Source organism: Papilio machaon, chromosome 24, assembly GCF_912999745.1.
Source record: "Papilio machaon chromosome 24, ilPapMach1.1, whole genome shotgun sequence".
Lineage (NCBI taxonomy): Eukaryota > Metazoa > Arthropoda > Insecta > Lepidoptera > Papilionidae > Papilio > Papilio machaon.
In genome coordinates, this window is record NC_060009.1 from 2,877,761 (window position 1) to 2,901,722 (window position 23,962).

Below are 23,962 nucleotides of genomic sequence, written 5' to 3' on the forward strand. Positions count from 1 at the left end.
CAGCATAAATATAGTGTTTTGTGCAAATACTCAAAACTCAATTACAGCATGCAAAAAGATATTCGAATGAAACAAACGCAGCAAACAACACTGCAACAAAACTGCTTGTGGCTGGTTTAATGAAATACTGTTCTGTTTTGTGTATAGTTTGCATTTATTTTTGTAAAAGATACGCTGGATCTAAAATTTTGTAAACGACAAAACATTTTGCTAACTATTTTCACTTTTTGATATTTGAGAAATTTAATAATCACTTAATGATGAAAGACTTAAGAACTAAAAGATAAGATATTAATGTCAATATACCTACTGTAATATGAAAAAAGCAATTTCACTTGAGGTACTCGTTGCTATTCATTTTTCACAGGGTCGAATGAAATAATTTGATAATAGAATTTTTAATTTCTTCGCTGTCTCATTCTCAAACAGTTTCACTGCGATTGCTAATAGCCGAGCCATTAACTCGAGATAGATGTAAGATGGATGACCAGATAAAACTAGGCGCTCCAAGTAATACTGGAATTACAAATTTAAAAATCCATTTCTAGAATGTAATATTCTTGCTAATTAAAGTAGGTATTATTCTTCAGGAATGATTATGAAAATTGTTTAAGTAATAGTTAAATTTGAAACTTGTTAGTTTTTTATACCCTACACCTGAACCGATATAAGTTCAATATAAGATGCGTTTTTTGTTTCTCTTAGCGAGTGACAATTAAAAAAATGTAGATAAACAGTTCAAAAAAATTTAATCACCAATTTAGATAGAGCAATGATCTTGTGATCGATGACGTAACGACATATCTAGTGTTGTAATAATTTATTTTGCTTTTATTTTCGGCGCACACATACGCGATCTGAACGGAACGTAGCCGTGGTCGTAGAATTGGAACCGTGCCCAGCGTGCAAGTCGCACTTTAGTCAGTTCCGAAGAGATGTTACAGTAAAATGATTCGATGTTTTAAGCATAATTCTTAAAAATGTCATAACCAATACAAATTATAAAGGTCCCATTTGAATATACTAATGCGAAAACGGTTGTTGTGTCAATTGCAGTGTTACGTAAAAGTAAAGTGTGGATATTGATCGCGATAGATTCTTTTATTAGACATCTTACGTTGACCCCGATGAAAAGACAGAGTTTCTCGAAGCGACTATAACAAAAGGTAAGAAACTGTTTTTTCTATATTGTATAATTTTTAAGTTATTACCTACCTTACTTTCAGAAATTGTATAAAATTAATTTTATAAAGAATAAGAACTATAACATATGATTATTCCAATTCCGATTCGCCGTTTACTTTAATAGGTTGCTTTATTATTTCAGGGGCAGTTTACATCAAGTTATGAATGAAAACGATAAACTACTGGATAGTACCAAAATTCTTTCTACTAAAGCATCATCACAAACACAGACTCCAGGCAAATTGGTATCGAAATCTCCAGACAGAAGTAAACAGCAAGGAAAATTAAACATGGAAGACGATACTGACAGAGAATCTATGTCTCTAAGAAAAAGAAGAAACTTGTCTAAAAATAGAGGACAGGCAATGAGGCAAAGAGAAAAAACCCCAGAACCAAGTCGCACTCAAGTTCCTCATGAAGATACTCCAACTTCTGATGACGAAGATAACAATCCACGAAACCCGAGAGAAATAGAAGCTGATAAAACTTATGAGGAAATGAGGCGCTTAGTTCAGGAACAAGCTAATTTAAAAGATCCCGTATATGACTTAGATAGGGATGAAGTCTTAGAAGCTCGAGCAATGGCAGCTAATGAGAGACGACGCAGGAGTATATCCCCTTTTGCTGTCCCAGACAAGGAAGAATCATCAACACTAGAACGTAAGGGAAGTTTTATTGATCCGACGAATAAACTTTTGAGCACGAATTACACTTTGGGACCTAAAGATGACGAGTCAACTAGACGCAGTTCTGTGGACGCTACAAGAATAGAAAACAGAGGATCGTTATCTCCACCTACCACTGCAAGTTCATCACCACGTGAGAAGAATTTCCCTTATCCGATGCCTATAGCTCCCAAAAAATTAGAAGAATTGGTATATCCCGATGAGGTTAATGAAATGAAATTACAAGAAAAGAGCACTAAGTCCAAAATCTCGCCAAAAAAAGATGAATTTAAAAACGAGGAGGGTAAAACCACACAGCTTCAAAAAACTAAACCACCTAAGCCTGAAGCTGTTTCAACTAGCGGTGAATTAGTAACCAGAGTTATACAGGTAGAAAGAACTCCTAGTAAAAAATTAACTCAAGATCAAAAACCAGCCGTAGAAATAAGAGAACGAGTAGTTAGGACACCGAGCAGAAAATTGTCCGCAGATCAGAAGCCAACAGTAGTGAAGCAAATTCCTACTAAACCAACAAGAGAAGAACCAAAAAGTAAAATTCCACCTGTAAAACCAGCAAGGAGCAAATCCGCATCAAGATTCGGGGTCAGTTTTTACTTAAAATTAATTGTGATTCTGATGTTTATTTTATTAATAATGTTGTATTACAATATTATTTAGCAAAAATGATACGAAAATGTGTAAAGAAAATTTAGTAAAGAGACATACTAATGCTTATTAATCAATAATAAAATTTACAGAGTAAGACAAGCGAAAGCGAAATGAGTGAAGATCAACTATACCAAGAAAAGTATTCTGACAATATCAATAAACGGAAAATCACACCGACACCTCGTCGATTCATGAAATCTCCCAGAGCTAATCGTTCACAGTCATTTTACAGAACAGTAGATAATACTAGTAACAAAATAGATAAAACCGGTACAGGAATAAGCCAAACTAGTTTAGAAATTATAGAGTTAATGCAAAAGGCAAGAGCTAGAAGTTTGTCGATACCAAAAGATGATCCAAGACTTCCAACTGAGTATAAAAAGTGTAATGAAAGAGTTTTAAAAACGCCTAATAAAACTCCAACAAATTTACGGCACACTAGAGGTATTTCTTGTCCCAAAACTATCCAAATAATAAGCGATAAAGAAATTTTGTCTGGAATTACTTCAGTAAAAAAGCCCGATTCAATACAGGGAAATCGGACTAGACACAGTTCTGGCTATGTAGACGCAAGTCAGTCTGAGTATACATCAAGTTGCTATTCATCTTCACCGAGTGAAAATGAATATGAATTTGATTTATCCGAAAGAACAGCTGAACTGACCCGTAAACTAAATCTTTTGAGCGAAGAAGTTGACAAAAAGGATTCGACGGGAAACATTACCCTAACACAAACGGGTAATATTTTGCAGAATAACAATGAGAATGTTAGAGAGCAAAAATCTATTTTAAGAAAAAGAAATGCAAATACTTTAAGCGAAGAACCAATAATATTATTTAAACATGAACCCAACATAGAAGAAAAACTTGTTATCCCCAAAAAGGTTACAAAAAGTAGATGGAAACATTTGTCTCGTTGGCAACAGTTTCTGGAAGAACAAAAAGATGAATGTGAAAAATTTAGACTACTTAGAAACAGGTGTATTTGTGAGTTGATCCTTTTAATAATCATTTGTGGGTTTGGAGGTATGATGTTTAAAATGCTAGAGGGATCTTTTGAAAATGCGTACAAATGTGGAAGTAGGAGTGTTAAAAGAGATTTTATTGAAAGTCTTTGGCGTGGTAGTCACTATTTACGTGAAGAAGATTGGAAATCAATGGCAAGAAATAAGCTTTTTGAATTTGAAAATCAACTACACACAGCACACGAAGCAGGCGTGACATCTTACAGCGGGCAGAGGTCTTGGAATTTTATGAACTCATTTGTATATTGCCTGACGTTAGTTACAACTATTGGTAAGAGTCATAAAAATTGTAATAATATTTATTGCATCGATAAATAAACAGACAATTTTGTCTCGGTGTGTTTTATTTGGAACAATAACAATTTAAATTTGTTCAATAAAAGTTGTTTATCATATTATTATTTTAAATTTTTCTGTTACAGGTTACGGTCACATAGCTCCAAAAACGACTTATGGCCGAGTGGCTACCATTGTCTATGCCATTATTGGAATTCCACTGTTTTTGATTGTGCTTGCTGACTTCGGTAAATTATTTACGAGAATTATTAAGTTCTTCTGGGCCTTTATTAGAAGATTTTATTATACCAGAAGCTGCAAGAAAGTTCGAAGGACAGTCCCGATGCAGGTAAGTGACAAAAAATAGTTTTATAAATAATCACATTTTAGGTATTGGATCAGAATTTAGCTTTGTAGGTATCGATAAGATTAACAAAGATGTGATGTTTATATGTACGTTTCAGACCGAAACAATGATTTAAATCAGTTTTAATTTTTGTGTTACATTTCAAATACAATTTTAATATCATAAAGTTTATTTCTTAAGTCTCCTTATGAGATTAATATTTCAAAATTTTATTTACAGGAAGTAATTAAAGGTCTGAACATCGTGTACGACGTGGTACGCCGGCCTTCACAAATATTTTCAGAAGAGGACATAAATGAATTACCAGAAGACAACAAGCCACCTACGGTTGAAAGAAGAGACAGCGATATACCTCCTCCTTTACCACCAAAGCCTGGAACTTTACGACCTGATCCAGAAAATGCAACAGATCCAGATACACCAGCGCCATCTGTGTTTGAAATAGACGACGAATTCAATCTGCCAATTTCAGTAGCTATCACTATTTTAGCAATTTATATTATCATTGGAGCTTTAGCGTTCAATGTGTGGGAGAAATGGGATTTCTTCGAATCGTTTTATTTCGTTTTCATATCGATGTCGACTATTGGTCTCGGTGATTTAGTACCCGATCATCCTATGTTCATGATGGCTTCAATTTTGTATTTAATATTCGGATTAGCTTTAACATCTATGTGTATAAACGTAGTTCAAGTTAAATTATCTGATACGTTTAAACAAGCGAGTGCTAAGCTAGGAGCAACTATTGGTTTAAAAGTTGCCGAAGAAGATGGTAGCTTAGTACCAATAACACCTCCTCCAGTAGAAATCGCGCCAATTCATAAACCAAAACTTGAAACATCAACCGTAGAAACTAAAAATAACGATAAAAATGATATTGAAAGTAAAAACAGATAAAATTAGATATTTTATTTTTAAATCAGAGCTGAATTTATGGTGCTATAATGATAACATAGTTTTATTAAAAGTGATACTGTTTTTTTATAACCGGTAGTGTGAAATGTGCTTTTTGCAGTGTGTCTTAAATATAAGTAAATTTATTTCTTACAATGTAATATATGATCAAAGGAGACTTAAGGTTACATAAAACCGATCTTTAAACATAAGCAACTGAATTTACGAACAAGAAAATGTAATGCTCGTTTTTTAGGTAGGGTATTGGTATGTTTGAGATTCGCTTTTAGTTCGGAAAATTCAATTTCGTGATATCCTGCCGACAACAGAAGATTCGTCAATCTTTTAGCTTAATTGAATTGTGGTGAAATTAAGCTAGGAAAAGATATTTTTATCGCTAAAACTACGTGGTTCTAATCTATGAATTTAAGGTTTAAATAAATATAAATATTAAAAAAATGCTTCGTTATTTAAATAAAACTATATATCCTACATTTAACTTTCTTCACATCAAGGCAAATGAGAGTCAATCTGTCAAAATTCACAGCAACAATTTCTTTAAATAGAAAAACTTACCCAGGAAAGAGTTATTGTAAAATTAATAACAGTATTTTATTAAATCCATTAACAAATGATTAATTCATTTCTTAGTTTAAAAAGTTTTTATAGGATTTTCTGTGCCACGTGTGACTTTTATAATAATCTTTTAATATCTTTAACAAACTTTTAAGTTTTTTCTTTTCATTGTAAAATTTATAATGTACGTATTCCGCTACAACAAATGAGTTGTGATATTCAAGCATCGCTTTCGTCACCTTACTTTCTGTAGCGATGAAATCTTGTAGACTCTCATTTACCCATATTATATTTGATTTAATTGAATTCATGTTCAAATGATCTATTTTATTATAATATTCTATCGAATGTAGTCCTTTTTTATTATCATTTATTTTTCTTATAATATTTTCATTTTGATATATAAAATATTCAAGGCTACTATATAATTTACTTTCTCTATATTGACATGCATGAGTATCAAATTCATTCAATTCTACATATTCACAATGAAAATATTTCTTAAAATCATCTCTCACATATATATGGAAGACTTCTGCAGCTGGAATTGAATGTACATCTTTGCTTGTTTCTGTTTGAAAATGTTTGATAAGTAACAAATTCATAACAAGACTAGGAATTGACGCCGGTAATAACTCGCATAATGGTTCCATGTGGCTATACCTAGACCATCCTGTAAGTATTATTCCTTTAAAATTGTATGATTTTCTTTCTCCTCCGAATTTGTAATCAAATATAAATCTTAGCCATTCTAAATGATTCATAAAGCGACTATACAAATCGGGTAATGTAGCAGTCACTCCTTCCGCACCTTTGTATGCTGAAGCTATCCAAATATTGTTGAATTTCTTATGGTAGTTGTATAAATTTCTATGTGATACATGTAACATCGTTGCATAATCCCAACAAACTGGTTCAACGTCGTTCATATTCTTCATCGTACTCCAGTAATTAGAATCAACACCTCGAAGCATATCGTCCCAAAATAGCACAGTCACATTTGGACTGTACAATTTCACTATGTCAGTAACACTTTGTAAGTGACTCATATAAATGTCTCTGCAATTAAAACAATAACAAATTTACTTTGTTAAATTACGTTATGATTTTAGTATGTTAAGTATTGTTGTGTACTTCTTTTAAAGGTATAATAATGTAAACTGGAAAATTTTGGAATGTTATCTGAATATCTGCATAAGGATAATTTAGATTATCTCTTTCTTTCTATTTATATTTATAGGTCTACAGTCGAACCTAGATAAACGAGAAATCGAAGTAACAGTGAAACATCCAAAAACGAGAAAAATATCGCGGTCCCTTGGACATCCAGTTATTTAGGTTGAACTACTCGTATTTAGTACTGTGACATTAAAGGAACTAAAACATGAAGTCAGATAATACTGGATCTTATTAGCAAAATACTTACATTTCCTTCTCTCTCCGACTACGACATTGAGCGCATTTATTCATATGATATACTTCATCACAACCTACATGTATATGTCTTAATGGTACCACACTGGTGTGGAATTGAATAACCTTAAAATAGCAAAAAAAAAACAAATTATGAGATTTTGAAAAGAATTATTAGTTGAAAAAGTACCAGAAAAGTGGTAGAGAGATGCAGTAGAAGACAATCAAGGAACCGACGAGAGGATTAAAAAAATCGGAGTTATGTTTGGAATCATTTGGTTCGCTTAAATCAACAGTCATTGGATGAAATTGTTTGAAAATTGGTATGCTTATACATCTCGAAATAGTCGAGGTAGAATACAAAGATAAATCAAACATTATGTTTAAAAATTTACTAACCTGTTGTAACATGTTTTTGATTAGAGCCATGCTTTCCATCTTGCTAGGACAGATGGAGTCAGGGTACATTGGAATTTCTCGTAAGTGTTTAAATTCTTGCAATTTTAATGCATGCTCCATATGACCAAAAGTCTGTACCAATGGCATAATCTCGAAACCTGACTTCCATGCGAACTTTATGAATTTCTTAAGCTGTAAATAAAATTTACGATATCGAAAAAACCTTTCAAAATAATATAAATGTACCTAAAATTAGACATCGTTTCATAGAGAAGTTCGACGGAATAAATTGTAAGCAGTAAAATAGGAAAAGATAAGTAATTATATATAGGGAAAGTAAATATGAGTTTAACCTTTCTGTCTAATAAAGATAGATAACGCATCTATTAACTACATATTATATTGTTGCAAAAAAACAAGTAATTAAAGATAACACACCTCATTTTCTTTGTAGCAATATTTAGAACTTAAATTACCAATATCCCCTTTGTATGGGAACATATCTTCGTATTCCATTAGTAATCCATTTGCACCAATATTCTTTAACAACGGCAAAAGTGACGTCAGATATTCTAGTTTCGGTGGTGATCCTTTCAAATCTATATGTACAATCACTTTCGATAGATTCACACCTCTATGTCTGTATATTACCGTCTTATGCTTATGTTGACTCCACGCATGTAGCAATATGTAGAATACACCGATATGTACTGCAGCCATGAATAATGTTATCATATTTATTTTAATTCTTAAAAACTTCAGTCTTATTATATAGCCGATCATTTTGTATCACTTTTAAATAAATATTTTAACAGACTGTCGTTCACATCGCAACATGTTCTGTGCGGACGGTCGTCACATGTACAGCTTCAGTTATAATTCAATTAGTTTGATTACGTTTTAAGGAGAAGTGCATTCAATGATTTTTTTTTTCACCATTGTCAAATTTCACTTAAAGAAACAATATTTCTGTGTGTTTTTGGAATCACACGTTGACATCATAGAACCGTAAACATATATTTGTTATTAACAACAAACAACAAAACTTTGTTCAACAAAGCTTGAAACAGTTATTTTTCACAATTTAACAAACGTGAAAAAAACGAACTTGAAAAAGCATAATTTCTAAATTCTACACAAATCAAATAGTTATACACACTTTTAAAAAAATAAAAATTATATAATGTCAACCTAGTAATTCAAAAGCTAGTTGTTTTGTACATCGACGAGTTTAATAATGTCTCAACAACATTCGTGTCACGAGTAAGTACTGTACAATGGGTTATTGCCGGCGCAGTATAAAGACTGTAATATGAAGGAAGTGAACCGATTTGCCCCGCATTCTACAACATGCACTACGAATATGTTTTTAATCATGAGATAAAACCAGACATTTTTAATAAAATATAGTAGACATTATAACAATAAGATAAAGTACAAACATTTTCTAGCATTCTAAGAAAAGTTTCGTCATAATCCAGTTGTTTAGGAATTAAAGGAGAAAAACAAAGAGGCGATTTAAGAATGGTAGACACCAGCAACAAGATATGTTACGTGAAAGGGCCAACTCGACCAGTGCAATACCTAGATCATACAGAAAACAGGCGACAATTGGAAGTAATTCCGCGTTTCATCTGATGATTGTCCTAGTTTTGTGCCCTCTTTCCCTTCCCATTCTATTCTTTTAAGGAAAGTGGATTTTGACGAAGGTAGAGACGCATAGGAAAATATTCTCTTACAGTGCGTCCTCACCATCGATTAAAGATAGGAATGAATTTGTAATTGCAGATGTCCATGCAGCGGTCGCTTCGTTATTTCGGCAAATTCAGGTGGCCACTTCTCGCTTATAAAATATGAAAAACGTGTAAACTTTGTACCCCTTTTTATGGAAACTGGGCGAATGGATGAACGTGAAAGGAGACAGAAACGATTAAATACAATCTTGAGCCTGGATGTAAATTGTATGGATAAAGAAGAAAATTGTATGAAAAACACAAAACCACACACAACGAATGGAGTAGAAACAATCAGCAAGTATCAATGTCAATCAGCTGTCAAAAATGTAAAAAGGTTTGAACAATCGAGTAGAGTAAAAATAATAATTAATTTTAGTAATTTTTTTTTTTTAAGATATTAATCTATTTGTTATTATTATTAGTGTAATTAAATACATTGTGATTTTATTCTATAGTCAGAAGCCAAGATCCACTTTGGTCGCTGCGCCAGCGGAGTAATTAAATCTTACTAATAAATTGATGGATGTTTGTTTGAAGGTATCTCCAGAACGGCTCAAGAGATTTCGATGAAATTTGACATAGATGTAGATCATAGTCTGAAAGAAAACATAAGTTACTTATTAAGTTTTTTTTTTAAATTCCGCGCGGACAGAGTCGCGGAAGAAGATGTGAATTTATCTATTTTTAATTAAAACAAAAAAACATTGAATTTAGATTGAATTCCTATCAATAGGTGACCACTAATAGATGTCTATTTTTTTAAAAAAGCAAGCGGCATAAGACGTGACATACTGAAAAAGAATAGAACATTTTGCGAATAAATTCTATCAAAAAGCTAATTAAATTTTTTTTTACCAGTCAACCATAACTAACATCTTAAAATTTTTTACAACATTTTTATATCTAAACTTTAGACTCTATAAACTGATGATATTGAACCAAAGTAGACTGTATTACAAAGAACAAATAAAGAAGAAAAAAATATTGTACAGGTCTTGACTACTGGATATTTTTACATACGAAAAAAGTACTATATTCGACATATTGTATAGGAAATCCCGCCCCAGGGTGTATTCTCTCAGTATATTTTGCTGACAATATATTCCATATTATTTTTTGATACTTTCGTTTAGCTAACAGAACTGCCACTGTTGTTGTATTGGTAACATTAGCCTTTCATGAAGTTAAATATACAAAAACGAAGGATTTCCTAATATAATTGCTACTTTCCATACAGTAGGTAAATAGCCACAAAGATGACGACGATTTGATGACTAAAAGAGGAACCCAGGGTGTAAAGTGAAGTTTTACTGGCTGACAATCTTATATATATACCGTTGGTTTCTGAGACCAAAATCTCTGTAGAAAACATATCGTGATCCCTGTCATTATCATTGTCACTTGAAATTTAGATTATGTACTTGCAAGGATATCTAAACCTTTTTACATGTATTTGAATGACAACATATCGCCTTTTGAAAGTAGATTGTTTTTCTTTTATAATAAAAAAGAGAAGTTTATAAGATATATGAAGTCGATTTTAACAATGTGATTTTGTGCAGTGGTTTCTATTCGTCAGATTCTATTCGAGTACAGCAATCTAATGTGTTTAGCGAAGATAATAACGTAGTGAGAGTAAAATTTAATATATTATTTAGGATCAGAGATCCGATATGGATATCGAGATAAGAAAGTTTAGGCCTTCAGGGATGCTAGTCTAGCAAATTTCGACGTTTTGGTAACTTGGGTATATGTGTAACGTAGTTTATATGTTGTCAACTTTTTTACTTATTGTTACTATTTATTATTGATAGTTCTAAAGTAACGTAACTTAGGGAAGAAGTTGGGATCCTGTGAAGTTCCTGAATAACCTTAAATACTACGTAATTTTTTTTAGAAATTCTTACTATTTTATTATTTTGTTTTATAGTTTAGAAGGTATGATTATTAAATATTTTCATTAGTTGCAAACAACACTTTAAAAAAATGGCAAGATTCTGTTTGCTTTTTCAACTATTTTTATTTATTAGGCGCTCCGTGCAGCCAATTCAATTTTGGATTTATATCAACTCTTTGGTACCATCAGAGGTGCAAAGTTTTTATATAATATTTTTTTTATCTGTCCATTCGAGTGAAGTTATTATTATTTTAAATTTAAGAATTCCAAAACTCTAGTACGAAACAAAATTTACGCGAATCGCTAACAAACATTGCAGATGTAGGTGAAATCCGGCTTGATAATGTAATTTATGCGCATACAGAGAGTGTGTTAGTGAATAGTTGTAAAGCCAAGCAATATAAACTCGACTTGAGCGGTAATGGTCACTTTACATTTGAGAGTTGAACCATTCATTTAAAGGGAAGCTTTCACTTGTTATTTTTTTTTTTTTTTTTTGGGCGGCGCTATGCCGCCCTCTCGTTCCCCCTAACATGTTTTGGGTCAGGGACCTGGGGTGCGGATTTATCTTTATTTCATATTTAAAATAACTTAAATCTAATATCACAATGTTAATTGTTAAGTCTAAGTTAAAAATTTCGTAAAACATTACACTATATACAATTAAAATCAATTATTACAATAAAACAAAATTAAACCAATTAAATATCCATAAAATCCACAAATTAAATTTACAATTATAAATAAAAAGTTAAAACAATAAATAATGTCAATTAATAATTAAAACAATAAATTATCCTACACCCTGTTCCTTTTTATGGCCGTGAGGGCCGACTCCTTACAAAAGTCTATAAACACATCTCTCTTCTCTTTATTTCTAATTAATCTATGTAAATTTTCTGTCTTAATTTTTTCTTTTAATTTTATTTCAGAGTCGGCCCTCCTTGCGGCGGTCGTCGGGCACTCGGTGATGATGTGCAGCACGGTTTCCTGTACCCCCGGATCGCACACACACGAGGGGTTCACTTGTTATTAGAATTATTTTCATTTAGTTGAACGATTCTTATTTTGTACCATTTTCATAAGGATATTGACGAATTTATTAACAATTTAGGTATGCTTTTAATAGCAAACCTAAGCTAAAATGTAGAGTTCGAGGTTATAGACAAAGTTGTTAATTTCAACCAAAAATTATACATTTTATAATATTCCAAAGTAATAAGCTTTTCGTATACTGTATAGGTGCTCATGTGGACTCTTATATTTTTAAATAATTATCATATAACTTTTCTGGAGAGAATAATATTTGAACTTTGTCTTATATTCCCCTTAACGTAACCAAAATACATCGGGATTTGAGCAACAAGGGTTAGTAAAGTAACTTTGTAAACTTACTGTCAAAATTAATTCCACTACTGTAATAGTGATACTAAATCTTCCAAAAATATTCTCACTCTACGGAAATAAAGAAAAAAATATCTTAATACTAACTGTCGCTCGCGACTTTGTCCGCGCGGAATTAATGAGAACCTAAATAGTATCTTATTATTTATTATAATGTTATATATTAAAAATAGTAGCTTATTTTTCCAGACTTTGTTCTACATACGTACCAAATTTCATCGAGAGCTGTTGAGCCGTTTTGCAGATATACCTTCTAATAAACATACATACGTCCATATATCCATTAAAACGTCGAAACATTATACGGGTTCACTGATATTTAAAAAAATCCTCGTCGCCAGTGTAATGTCTGGGATGTGTAAGTGAAACGACGTTTGGTTTTGGATTCACACATAATGAGACGGTACATTATATTAGACTACCCAAATTATAGTCATACACTACACATACATTAGCATTTGTAAAATTAGTAAGTAGTAAGATTTAAAAATTCCATTAAAAAATTCTATCGTACTTCCGTAACCTTTAAAATTTCGTACTAATTAAATAATGAAAAATGTAAGTAGACTGAACTGACTAGAACCACAGTAACTATAAAAAACGGTTTTCCTTAACTATGAAATGTAATATCCGTAATCAAGGTTCCTAAAAACCACTCGTTTCGCACCAATACTGATCGTAAACATAAAGTAACCAAGTCACGTTTCCTATAAAATGGGGTCGGGTATTATAAAAATCGTAGTAATCTAAAAGCGTGAAAAAGTTTTCTGTCATTTTGTACCCTGACGAAATAACATGGCACCCGAATTCGGTGGCAACATATTGGTGAAAATAAATCTTGTCAGACTAAATTATTGATTTAAACCAAGAGACTTCAAAGAGACTTCTTGGAAAAGACTATGATTATAAAAATAGTAATTCTCTCATCTGTAGACCTATAAGTAAAGGACACCAATAGAAAACTGGAAGGCCGAAGGCTGTAAAAATCATATTTATTATAATTATTTCTATTTCAAGAGTATTTTACTGAAGTAACCAACATCTACAAACTATTTGACAAAAAATAGCCATGACTACACTTCTGCAGGCAAGCTAAAAATATCTGTCCGTTCCATTGTGATCTCTAACCTAAGGCGCTTCGTACACAGGCACGCGTCTCCGATATTTTCTTTTTTTGTCGCCAAAGCCAGTCAATGCTTTGATTTTCAATTATTTGAAGCAAATCTATATACTATGGACAGACGATAACGTTATGCGCACGGAGCGAGCAGCGCGATATTCGCGACGCAAGTGTACGATATTAGTTTCCAAGATTTAGGTTGCCTAGTATACGAAGGGCCAAAATTGCTTGTCCATTTTTGAAATGTTACTATTCGTATTCTTCACCGGATTGTTAAATTATATTTTGTGTTTACGTTCTTTATGTGTCTTTGTTGTTTATATTTTACTAGCTGTCGCCCGCGACTCCGTCCGCGCGCAGTTAAAAAATGGGGGGGGGGTATGAAAAATAGATGTTGGCCGATTCTCAGACCTACTGAATATGCTCACAAAATTTCATGAGAATCGGTCAAGCCGTTTCGGAGGAGTACGGGAACGAACATTGTGACACGAGAATTTTATATATAATATTTACTCATCAACCTCATCATTTACTATGCCTTGGTAATATAGTTACTATTTACTATGCCTTGGTAATATAGTTACTATTTACTATGCCTTGGTAATATAGTTACTATTTACTATGCCTTGGTAATATAGTTACTGCTAGCTGTCGCCCGCGACTCCGTCCGCGCGCAGTTAAAAAAGTTAAAAAATTTTATAGCGTCAACAACACTTGGTAATTATGCTGTTAAAATGTAGCTTATATGACACGTTCGTAGATTTACCATAGCAGCGCCATCTATTGATTACTTACTCAACCCAGTCGAAAGGTATCGACATCTGTTAGAATCATTTGGAGTTAACAGATAATTGTGACTGTCAAATAATAACAGACAAATAATAATTAGAAATAAATTAAAATTGCGACTATAATTTGAGATTTAAACTATCCTATCTCTCAAGTTGGATCGAACTGCACATGGTGTTCGAATTTTATTATAATCGGTTAAGTAGTTTAGGAGTCCATTGAGGACAAACACTGTGACACGAGTTTTATATATATTAAGATTTGTCGTAAATACACTATGTTAGATAATACACAATAAAGTAATTGAAATGGTCTGTCAACATGTTCACTTCAATTTACTTCATATCTTGTAGGGGACATTTGTTCTGTTACTCATATTTGTTTCATCTTCGTTTTATTTATTTACTTTGTACACTAGCGAATCGCTCCGGCTTCGAATGTAACGCAATATTTTTTAGACCCTCTTAATGGTAGTATTATTTGAACCCTATTGTTGCCCTATTGGTACCCTTTTGTTTGAACGGTCAAACAAATACTTTTCAGCTTTATACCTATATATTTTTTTTTCTCATATGTATGTATTTTAGAAAAAAGCTTAAAAACTGGACCTATTTCCAATTTAATTACTAGAATGCTACAATATCTCTGAGTAACATCTTATTGATGCATCATTTCGAAAGGTTGGATGTTTGTTGGATAGTACCTCCATAACGATTTAACGGATCTATTAATTAAAATTTGGCATAGATGTCTAACATAAGCTGGAAGAACACATAGACTTCTAATCAAGTTTCTGTTATTAGGCGCGGACGAAGTCGCGGGTCACATCTATTTTAATATAAACATAGCTGTGTGGTAGTTTTATTAATCACATGGTCCTTCTAAATATTTTCATTATCACTTTATTCTGAGTATTTTAATCATACTTATTTGAAATATTTAATTAATTAGCACGTTAATAATCAACGCCCGTACAGTAATTAAAGGCTTCGTACTAATTATATCATTCAGCTATTGAATTGATGTATTTTATTATTCTTTGATCTTAATGGCGACGGAAAGTTTTCAATGGTAAGAAAAAGAACAATAGAACATAAAAGCTTAGAAATAAAAGGAATACACTTTTTAAATGGAATGACGTATAAAAATTTGACAGTTGACAGTCCACTGTTGACCCTAGCGCCATCTACTTAGTACTTTCAGTTTTCTCCCTATTTAGTTAAGTCTTTTATTCGAGTTATATGCAAGTCAAGTTTTGGTAAATCCATATATGTATTTTTTTTAAATAAATTTTAGTACCCATACTGTAGAAAGTTTAGTGACATTAAACGGACTGACTCTATCAATTCTTCAAGGTTATTATAGAAAAAAAAATAAAAAGGTTCAATTAAATAAACGTCTACACCCAATGGAATGACCTTTAGTTCTAGCTTTGTTTTATTAAGCGATGTAACTTACGGTTTATTTCTAAGCACGTAAATAACGTTATCTCGACATAAGTAACTTGTTGATTTAAAACATGCCAAGTGTAAAATAGTTTTTTTTTTTTGTTATATGGTTTCTAAGGGGACAATAAGAAATTATCTGAATGCATTGAATCGCAAAATAAATCAATAAATTGATTATAAATTTCGTGAGACATTATCAGTAACTAATATACAAAATGGTTAAAACACTCACGTACATTTGTCAGGTGTCGGAACCGACTAGTTTCGAGCCCATCGGGGGCCCTTCATCAGGGTGAGTGGGACTGTTATTATTTCGCGGACGCGGCCCGTAGCTCACTATAGTCGGTGCCGACACTGGACAAATGTACGTGAGTGTTTTAGCCGTTTCCTATATTAGTTAAATTGTCTGTAATTTAAAATTTTATAATTTTATTTACAATTTACAAGAAAAAACACACTGATATAATTATGTGAAAAAATGATGTCCTTTTAGTGTAAGGTTCATGTAATGTTGAAAATATGATTCGTTATTATTTTATTACGAAGGCGCATAAAGTTTCCGGTCCGGAAATTAATTCCCAACAAAGAGGAAATATGAAAAGTGCTATGTTGATAAAAAAGTTCGTTTCAATTATAATTTTACTTAAAAGTTTTGGCGAAATATCAAAATGTCTCAGATTTTATTTTGCAATCGAGCATATTTCTACCTATATTAAAAACTAGTTGTCGCCCACGAGTCCGACCGCGCGGAATTAAAAAAAACATAATAAGCAGCCTATGTGTTCTTCCAGAATATGATGTACATCAATGCTAAATTTCGTCGGAGATCCGTTGAACCGTTCTGAAGATAACTTCAAACATCCATCCATCCAAACATTAGTAAGATTGTCATGAATCATATCCTAGAACAAGCTCGACCTCATTCTCATTCTACAATAAATATTAATAAATAACTATCAATAATCTACCAATACCAACCAAAAACAACCAATACCAGTTCTTGTTACACTGTCTACTATCAAAAAAATTATACTAAACTACTCGACGCGGAATTAAAAAAGAAAATAATAAAAATAGTCTACGTGTTTTCCCAGAATATGTACTACATCAGTGCCAAATGTCATGAAAACCCGTTGAGCAGTTCCATAGACACCGCCTAAAATATCCAACCATCGCTACGCTATATCGGCGAATTCAGGTGTTCAGGTGGCCGCTCACGCGTTTGCCACCTTATGAAATAAAAAAGATATATATGAATTTGTTGATTTTTGGAAGAGGATGAGAGGGATGACAATATTTTTTGACGCGCATGGGCGTCGATCATCACCTTGGTGTCCCCACCGCTCGATTGCCCACTTCTCTTATAAAAAAAAAATATTTCGACACTGGAAACCTCAGTATATGGAATCTAAAATTCACAAATGTAAGGACATACAACAGTAAATAAGTTTGAAAATGAAACATACAACATTCATGAGCAATATCAGGCGTCGATCGATTTCTTCGTTGATGTTATCTTTGACTATACAGAAACGGACTAGGCAACGTGCCGCCATTATAAAAAAAAATCTGCCATATTCTGCGATGTTAAAGATGACATGCACTGATGTGCACATTACGTCGATACTTACGTAAAATTTAAACGTCTATACGAGTATAAAACGTTTACTGGCACAAAAAAATTCGCACTAACAAAAAAACGAGTACCTACGCAAAGAAGTAAAATTAGATCCTATCCTTCATTTTTATTTGGAATAGGGGAATGTGTGCGCTTGACAGGTCCTATCACATAAAAATCAAAGTGTTACACATTAATAATTCAAGAGGGCGTCGGTGTTAGGACACGGCGCAGCGCTTAATGTATTAAATAAGCTCTCTCATTCATTCTACACTCGAAAAAGATAACACTAGCAACATTTCTATAGCAAAATTTTAAATCTACATGATCCTATCAATAGACAGTTGGAAAATACATCAATATACTCCTCGCCTAATGGCGTCGCTCCGCCTCGCGATCGCCGCGGCATCCACTCGTCGCCAATGTAGCGGGATAAAGATATAAATTTGTTAAGAAAATGTTATGTCATACTCGCTGGTATGGGTGAACGGCGTGCGGTCCAACCGTGCAATCGAGAATGAATGATTTATATCAATTTTATAGCTTTATTGAGTAGACGCCGCGGCAATTGCTAGTCGTTGCGGTGCTGGGTGGATGAGCCGTGTAACAATGCGCGGTAACCTTAAGGGATAGAGAATTTTGGCTATAAACAATCATTTAAATAAGCTTTAAATTTGAAAACTAATCAAAACAGTATGAATCATAAGTAGAATTATGTTTCAGAGCCCGTTTCGCTTACATTTAGTTAAGCCGATGCTTTAGTTTATATTATTTAAAGCTACTAGCTAATAATTATGTGTCAATTTGTGTGAACATTGTTGTTTCGAGGATTACTTACAGATGAAAACCGACCGTTATATCTTATTTTGGAATAGATTAACTAAATATAAGACCTTCGTGGGCGCAATAGTAAGCACAATGAACTTGTAGTCCCAAGTATAGGTCCATATTCGACGCCCTTCTTATTTTTGATCGGTTTGAAGCATATTAAAATTGAATTTAAGCTTGTGGTCTAATACATTTCATTAGACGTTGGTTTTATTCTTAGAAATAAATATATTATCTGAATATAAAACCAAATCTTTGAAATACATCTCCCTCACGGTGTAAAATATCTTGTTAAGATAAGATATTTGTTCTTGTTACTTCTTAAATTGGATTCGGATTACAAAATATATACGGGTCGTGCGTTTCATCGACGTTGAAATGCTTCTATATTTTCATCCCTTTCATTATGTTTTAAATAAAACAAGACAACAATGTATTAAGCAATAGCGTCAAAATTAAACAATAACATATTTGTGTGTTATTCACAACACTCAAAAAAAGAAGTCTATAATATTCCCGCAAACACCAGTTACCTTTCCGCCAAAGTCCCATCAACATTGTCCTAGCGTTTCGGAGATTATCTGAAACAGAGAAATGCGGCCTTGCGGACAGATTGGCAAAAATATTAAAAGAAAGTTATTCATACATTCATAGAGTTGTGGCGCATAGCATAAAACTCAAGTAATTTCGCCCTTACATATGACCAAAGCCTTCTCATATTACTCCTATAATTGAGTATATTAAATATTAATCTTGCTATGGTAACAATCTGTAAATTATGTTTTTGATATGCATTTATACAAAATAATCTTAGGTATATATATAAAAGAAAGTCGTGTTAGTTACACTATTTATAACTCAAGAACGGCTGAATCGATTTGACTGAAAATTGGTGGGCAGATAGCTTAGAACCAGGAAACGGACATAGGATAATTTTTAACCCGTTTTCTATTTTTTATTCCGCGCGGACGGAGTCGCGGGCGACAGCTAGTTATTTATATCAGTAAAAATGAAACCCCTGTAACTTATCACTATGAAGTAGTCTACTGAAGACAATTGCCAAATATTTAAAATAAAACTTGTAAAGTGTATTGCATCTCCACGATGTTATAATTTTTAATTCTATCTCCATCTCTTTCAGTCCTTATTATTTAACTAGCTGTCGCCCGCAACTCCGTCCGCGCGGAAATAAAAAAAACTTATTGAGTAGCCTATGTGTTCTTTCAGACTATATTCTACATACGTACCAAATTTCATCAAGATTGTTAAGCCGTTCCGGAGATACCATCAAACAAACATCCATCCATCTAAAAATTCGCATTTATAATATTAATAAGATTACTCTACTCTTTCTTACAAAAACAGGCACTCTACTGACTCATACAAATGTTGATCAAAAACTCTCTTAAACGATTTCGAATCAAAACGCAAACCAATTTTGTTTTTGAGTATATTAAATGGAGTATCACAGATTATTTGAACGAAATAAAGAGAACGATCATTTGTGAAGAAATTAAATTTTTTCCGTTTTCTGCGAAAGCTTTTTCGCTCGAACAATTATCTTAATGAATTGCAGAACTTTCCTGTTATATCCTGTTTAATATTCACGTAATTGGAAAACTGTTCTTCACAGTTTTTTCTACAATCATTTTGTTAATTAAATGTATATAAAGTCGAAATCAAAAATGCATTGGATTTTTGAGGTGTTTAATTATTTTTTTAACTGGTATGTGAAATTTTAGAATCTAAGCACCTCACCTCCTCACTTCGAGTCGTTTAATATTAATGCAATGTAAACTGTAAACTGCCCTAAATACACTAAGGATACCTTTTAGTAGGTATTAAGAAAATCTAAATACAGCAATTTCTTGTTTAATTACAGATATATCAATAAAAGTAATTTTAAAACATATTATGTTATTGTTCAGTAATCTTTTATATTTAAAATTTCGATAATATTATATAATAATTAATGTATTGATGGTAGAATAGGAAAGAATAAAGTTGTTCTGTTCTCTCCATAGATTGGACGTTAACAAATCGACGTAATAAATTCCCTTGTGGTTATAATGGCCACGCATTAACATGATTTGTTGTGTCCACTTAGAACAACAACATTTTGTACGAACTGGGTTATAAAGGGACGGACATAATGTTTTAAAAATGCTCAAATTTCACTAATCTATATCTGTATATATATAAAAGAAAGTCGTGTTAGTTACACTATTTATAACTCAAGAACTGCTGAATCGCTTTGACTGAAAATTGGTGGGCAGGTAGCTCAAAACCAGGAAACGGACATAGAATAATTTTTACCCCGTTTTCTATTTTTTTATTACGCGCGGACGGAGTCGCGAATAAAAGCTAGTATTTTATATATTAAAGTTTCATACCATGTTTGTCCGGTATAAACTTTAAAATCATCTCGATTTTTGACTAATATTGTAACGCTACGTCGTAGCAGCGTAGCTATCTACGAGAGATAGGCTACTTATAAAAGGATTTGTTAACTAGAGGTAAAAAATATAGTTCGATATTCGAAAGTAATTATTCGATATTTTTCGAGTTATTCCATTTTTTTCGAATGTTTTGGGTGCTTTCAAATAATTATATTGGAATATTAGTATTAAATTCGGAACGAATAATTCGTACGTTTGAATTATTCGTACACCCCTACTGTTAACTTATGTAAGTATCTGTAAAGCGCTTTTCCTAACGTTGGCGCTAACAACGTGTCAGTTTTTACTTAGCTCTAGAGATTTATAGACGATACTAACTGAAATATTATACTGAATACTTTAGAATAGACTATCTGAAAGCGATGAAAATATTTTCATAAAAAATATGCATTATGGCAAGAATGCATTGATAAAATCCTTCTAAGACGGAAGTGCTTTCGAATCGTAATTCATGGTTTAAGCTACAGAGGGCCTAGCAAAAATATTTGCGATACGAGCTTTCGTAACTCAAATAAAATGTCAAAATTTATATGTGACTTGTTTGTGTACTTTGCTTGGGAAACGCTTCATAAAATTTAATACAAATTTTGTCGATATCGTTACGAAAAATGACGAATAGTCTCTAGGCTCTCTAGTCTATTATCGACAAAGGTTATCGCTAACTAAAGTACCTACATTATATAAATCACATACAGCGTTTCTATACAATTTATCAATAAGTAATACTATCAAAGTTTGAGCGAAACTACGAGAAGTTTAATGAGAAAATGGCAGCGTCGTACTTCAAGCGAAATTGGAAAACTAACTTGCACTATGAGTACCTTCTGGATTGTTTGGTTTGTAACAAAAAATAACAATCAATGTTATCTTTTGCAGTCGGAGTGAATCATAGAACATATTCAAGTGGATTCTACACAATGTATAAAGGATTATTACTGACACTGTATCGATTGCTTTAAAAAAAGGAATAAAAAAAACTCTTATTCTGTACACAAGTCCTGTTTATTTTATTGCTAGCTGTACGAAGTCGGGTCGTATAATTTTAAATCTACATTTAGCAATTTTTAAAATAACTCCGAGAACAATAATTCGTAATTTATCTGGATTTCAATATCGTACTAATAAATGCGAAAGTTTGCTTGCCTGGATGGATATCAAAGTTTGAATGGATGTATGAATCTTTGTTATCATGTCACTCTTGAACTTTTCAAAAGATGTCGAAGAAATTTGGAACAGAGATTGATTTCAGTTCACAATAACGCAAAGACTTACGAACTTATTTTGTAAAATCCAACGTGGCAATGTCTCACAAACCTACGATGTTTAAACAAGTATTTTAGATGTTAGCTTTAACAAAGTTTGCAGAAAAATGTATTTGTTTTAAAGTGTAGAATTTTTATGTTGTTCCGTTAAAAGCATTAATCTCACCTGCGCGTCGGTGTTTTCCTAATAAATTTCTGTTTGCTAAGACAAAGTTCCTTGGTACAGTAATTAACAGAGCGCATGAATACTGAGGAATGAAATTTTATAAAAATTAAATTTGGAACGTTTTCTTTCATTTATATGTAATACGATTTCCAGTAATATAAAAAAACACTGAGATAAAATGTATCTCTTATTATCCATATACAGTTAATGAAATTGGTTTGTTCAATATGTAATATAAAAAATATTTTTTCGCGAACATGATGTATAATATTTACGTTGCTGATAAAGTTCAATTTTTTAAAATTTTGTTTATCTGTCTCTGTAGGTCTGTAGATTCGATTTTCAAATTCATTTCAGTCGTTCCGGGTAGTCTCCGGAACGGCTAGATTGATTTGGCAGAAAGGTAACTGATAGATGCTGGCATATTATAATGTACTTTTTTTTTAATAATTCGCAATTAGGTAAATTCATCAAGAACGGTTAGTGTCGTAGTTCATACATTATATTCAAAGGGATACGATATTACGGATACATAAGTTTAAATTGAATTTTTTCAAGTCCTGGAATTGAACCTAACATCGAATTTGAGATCTATAGAGAAAAAATGTATAACTTTTCATCTCTTGTGTTAAATATTCACACAATTATTCTTAATGTCCCGATCTGATGAATTGTTAATTCGCTAACGTCGAACGAGAAAGTTTGAAGAGGATCTGAGAACTAAATTATTTTATGAATAATTATGAAGCTCACTGATCCCTCTTCGTTATGAGTTTACAACTTCCGCGGATCGCATTTACCACATAATGATGTTTATAACGGACCGTATGTACACTGGACCGATCATCGTGGCGACCTTTAGGGGAGACCTATGCCTAGCAGTGGGCGTTACGAGGCTGAATGGATGGATGTTGATACAATTATTAAGGGGGGAATAGTAATGAAGAAATTTCGTGTTCCGATCGCATTATGTTTTACAATAAATATTTTGTAATAAGAATTTGTAAATAACATAATTGTTTGTTTAAAAAAACATGAAAATTATTTCAAAATTAGGTTTAAACTATATCTATTTTTTTGAATTTTTCGACCAAAATATTACCATAGTGAGCATCCAATTTACGGTAAAACTTTCTTCCACTTTACTTGATTCCACTTTCATGACTTGTATTACGACAACAATACACGCATGCCTTGACTGCCTTTCCGTAAGAATACATTATAACAATGAAGACAGTTTAGTTTAGAATAGCAGTTAGAAATTGTTTTCTTAAAAAGTTCTATCTTTTGTTATAAACATACTGCTTTGTATTTTTAACGTTAAAAAATTTATACCATGACGCAGAAAGTTCTGCAGTAAAGTAGACGGAATCAGTTTGTCAAAGCTGCTGCAGATTGTTGCATAAATAATTGCATAACTCGCGTTTATTATAGCTCTGCCCGCTCAGGGACAGCGCAATGTTTTCTCAAATACAAGTTTGAACATTGTTATATATCTTGAAAATGTTTACTCCTCTTTTTACTTCCACAATTTTTTGTACATACTTTAATCATTTTGCATTTTTATTGTTCGAAATTGAAGTACAAATATTGTGTAAGTATACGAATTCAAGTGGCCGCCCTCTAGTTTGTCATCTTTTAATATAAAAAAAGAGTTCATAAGAAGCTAACAGAGAATGCACAGTAAAAAGTCCTAGGAAGGATTGGAAATTTAGTCCTGTTCCGTCGAATACATATCCCTTTGAATCTTGTTAATAAGGGGGAGA

The 23,962-nt window shown here is 32.4% G+C and overlaps 2 protein-coding genes across 2 annotated transcripts; one reads left to right on the plus strand and one right to left on the minus strand.

Annotated features, from left to right (window-relative positions):
- The first annotated feature begins 822 nt into the window (after positions 1-822).
- Positions 823-5,534, plus strand: LOC106720510. The gene is made up of 5 exons (XM_014515227.2): positions 823-1,166; positions 1,328-2,453; positions 2,609-3,815; positions 3,967-4,169; positions 4,407-5,534. Exons 2-5 carry the CDS (start codon positions 1,347-1,349, stop codon positions 5,082-5,084), a joined length of 3,195 nt encoding a protein of 1,064 aa, XP_014370713.2. The 5' UTR covers positions 823-1,166; positions 1,328-1,346; the 3' UTR covers positions 5,085-5,534.
- Positions 5,119-8,319, minus strand: LOC106720477 (hexosaminidase D). Its single transcript, XM_014515191.2, has 5 exons — positions 7,908-8,319; positions 7,470-7,661; positions 7,084-7,196; positions 6,079-6,716; positions 5,119-5,126 (listed from the first exon to the last, which is right to left on the minus strand). Exons 1-5 carry the CDS (start codon positions 8,250-8,252, stop codon positions 5,119-5,121), a joined length of 1,296 nt encoding a protein of 431 aa, XP_014370677.2. The 5' UTR covers positions 8,253-8,319.
- Between the last annotated feature and the right edge of the window lie 15,643 nt (positions 8,320-23,962).

Excerpts from the sequence above, each read along its gene's own strand:
- LOC106720510 (XM_014515227.2), top strand. The coding sequence starts at position 1,347 with ATGAATGAAAACGATAAACTACTGGATAGTACCAAAATTCTTTCTACT. Across the intron at positions 2,454-2,608 it reads AATCCGCATCAAGATTCGGG|AGTAAGACAAGCGAAAGCGA; the intron begins GTCAGTTTTTAC and ends TAAAATTTACAG. Across the intron at positions 4,170-4,406 it reads GAAGGACAGTCCCGATGCAG|GAAGTAATTAAAGGTCTGAA; the intron begins GTAAGTGACAAA and ends TTTTATTTACAG.
- LOC106720477 (XM_014515191.2), bottom strand. The coding sequence starts at position 8,252 with ATGATCGGCTATATAATAAGACTGAAGTTTTTAAGAATTAAAATAAAT. Across the intron at positions 7,662-7,907 it reads ATTGCTACAAAGAAAATGAG|CTTAAGAAATTCATAAAGTT; the intron begins GTGTGTTATCTT and ends TTTTATTTACAG. Across the intron at positions 6,717-7,083 it reads AGTCGGAGAGAGAAGGAAAT|AGACATTTATATGAGTCACT; the intron begins GTAAGTATTTTG and ends TTTTAATTGCAG.